Below are 2,578 nucleotides of genomic sequence, written 5' to 3'. Positions count from 1 at the left end.
AGAGCCGAAAGTCAAGAGAGGTATGTAACAAGATCATCAGTGCTCTGAACTTTCCTTACACTTTGTGCTCAAACCCTGGGATCATCCTTAAATTGCTAGTATTTGGAGCCAGTATTTTGTAAGTAAAAATGGAATTATTTATTCATTTGCAAAAAGTTTTCCTGAAGGTTTTGATATTTGATATCCAGATTATGAACTGAGCCTTGTAGCCAACATGGAAAGAATATGAACACACAGGGAGCCTAGGCAAGCAATTTATTGGAGACCAAGAAGAAACACAAGCGCAATGGTCATCAGAGGTCTCCCTTGGGCCTCAGAGTACACAGTCATCTTGGTGTCTCTGCCTTAAGCTCAGCGGCAGCAGAACACATAGCTTTTGCCACCCCGGGTGCAGATCCCACTGATGCGTTCCAGGAATTTGCAGGCTCTTGGTCTACAGTGGCATGTCGTCCAGAGAGCTCTTGAGGCTGGAGACACACAAAGAGAAGCAGGCATTAAGTTTTGAGGGTGTATGGGACTGCCTATGATCCTATGAAGATGTGTGAGACAGCATGAGTGTGCTGCCTTGGCCGCATTACAGCCATCAGCTCGGTCAACTCAACAAATAACATACTTAAGGAGTGCTGCTAAAGCACTTGAGACCCACGCTCGTGTGACTTTAATGTTGGTCTCCTTTTCTCCCACCATACATGTGAGTACACCCTTACACTGATTTCAAGTTCCTGCAGGCAAAGAAAACTTTCTCCTTGTACTTAAGACTACTTATTTTTTCTACAAGGATCTACTCAGTATTTTACTCCTTATTTTAGTAAAATTCACAAGTGAAATTTTGTAGCAAAAACCTTATGAAAAAGAAATTCAATTAAACTTACTTTACTCTTACTGTTTACTGCAATAAATAAAAAGTAAAAATAGAGTTATTAAGGGAGCCAGCCTAATCTTGGTGGGATTCCAGGGCACACCTGCAACCCTCTCTCAGGAGACTCCAAGCCTGCATCATACTGGGCACCACCACTCACCTGCATCCTGAAGAGAAAGCCCTGCTGGGCCTCCAAAGGAGATGGTCACATCCTGGTCCTCTAGCCCTGGCTGCTCCTCAGTTTTAGTCTCCTCAGTTGGTTCTGGGAGAGGATCAGCCTGGGCCAGGAAGGCCAGCAGGACAACAGCAGAGAGAAGGACAAGTGTCTTCATGGCTGAGGGTCACTTGGAGTATTGGTGAGCAGTAGCTCAGTGTGTAGAGATGAGGAGGCAGCCTGCATATATAGGACTGTCACGAGAAGGTGTGGGGACAATCCCCACAGTTAGAGAAGTCTCTCATTGATGGGAACTGGGACAGACTGTTGTCCTCAGGATCCCTTTGATGTTCCTCTGTCCTCAAAGCTTCCCTCATGATGTTGGTCTGTGTGTTCAGAGACAGCCCTCCCTTCCCACTGATAATGATGAAGGGGCCTTGCTCTCTTCTCCTGTTTCCCATCTGCTTCAATATTTACCTTTCAGTGGTCGGGAAAGAAATGAGGCGGGTATTTCCTAATTTAATAAGCTCATGAGACAAGGGGTTTTGTGTTCTGAAGTTGGAGCCCTCTGTCCTCAGATAATGTACAACCTGGACTAGACTGAATGCCAGTGGATTGGACAGTCAGTTCTTTCTTTGGTTCGGGGTATGATCACCCTCATGAAGGAAGACTTTGTGAATCCCTTCCTCTGCGGCCATTATGAAGAGAGTAAGATGTCCTCATCATGCCTCTAGGGAATTGAGCTAAGAGGAGATGAGGGACAGAGTTGGTCAGAGTGAGGCTGGAGCAGGTTGTGTTGAAAAATCCAGAGTGACTGAACACATGTCAGGAATGCTGCCTCATCCTAGCTTCCTCTTCATACTTGGGAAACATGAAGTGATGTGCCATAACTCATGTACATGATCTTGTACTTTTTCTTTTGAGGCGATATGAGTTAAGGAACAATAAACAACCATATCAGGTTTTCTCTTACCTTAAATTATTCCTTATATATGCTATCTCTGAGTTTATTTCTAGAAGTTGAGATCCTCTTCCACTTGGGAGAATTTAGTTATTTTGAACTTTTCTAATAAGTACGAAGACACCAATGTATATCATTAGAAGGATACATGCATAAATTACATACAACTGTACTATATAGCTGAAAAGCAATGGTAATTTTGAATACATTTCTGGAAGCAGAAATGCTGAGTGTGTTACTGCAGTACCCTACATGCAAAATCATCCATGCTCCACTATTTCCCTGCATAGCACACTTATGATTGATCATGATGCTGGCCTTCAGGAAGCAATTATGACAAGCAAACTCAATAGCTCAGCTGCTTTTCCAAGGCTGTATGCCACTCATTAGTGATTTTGTTGATCAGTGTGTTATGCTCTTTCTGCATCTATAGGCCTAACCGAGACTTGTCCAGCCTTTGTGGGAGCAGTCCTATAGTTGACAGTCCTACTTGACAGAATCTGAGTCTTTTGGATATATAAGAGGTGATACAAGCTGTTCATTCTGTGTACCAAGAAGAAAGAGAAATTAAATTACTGCTCACTTTGAAATTACATGACATTTA

At 43.2% G+C, this 2,578-nt stretch overlaps 1 protein-coding gene across 1 annotated transcript; it reads right to left on the bottom strand.

Annotated features, from left to right (window-relative positions):
• Positions 1-240: 240 nt before the first annotated feature.
• On the bottom strand, positions 241-1,248 carry LOC132653469 (alpha-defensin 24-like). The gene is made up of 2 exons (XM_060381264.1): positions 1,020-1,248; positions 241-467 (listed from the first exon to the last, which is right to left on the bottom strand). Exons 1-2 carry the CDS (start codon positions 1,189-1,191, stop codon positions 352-354), a joined length of 288 nt encoding a protein of 95 aa, XP_060237247.1. The 5' UTR covers positions 1,192-1,248; the 3' UTR covers positions 241-351.
• Between the last annotated feature and the right edge of the window lie 1,330 nt (positions 1,249-2,578).

The sequence above is a fragment of the Meriones unguiculatus genome, chromosome 4 (assembly GCF_030254825.1).
Source record: "Meriones unguiculatus strain TT.TT164.6M chromosome 4, Bangor_MerUng_6.1, whole genome shotgun sequence".
Taxonomy (NCBI): Eukaryota; Metazoa; Chordata; class Mammalia; order Rodentia; family Muridae; genus Meriones; species Meriones unguiculatus.
Note: the sequence above shows the minus strand (reverse complement) of the source record. Positions and strands in the feature narration are given on the sequence as shown.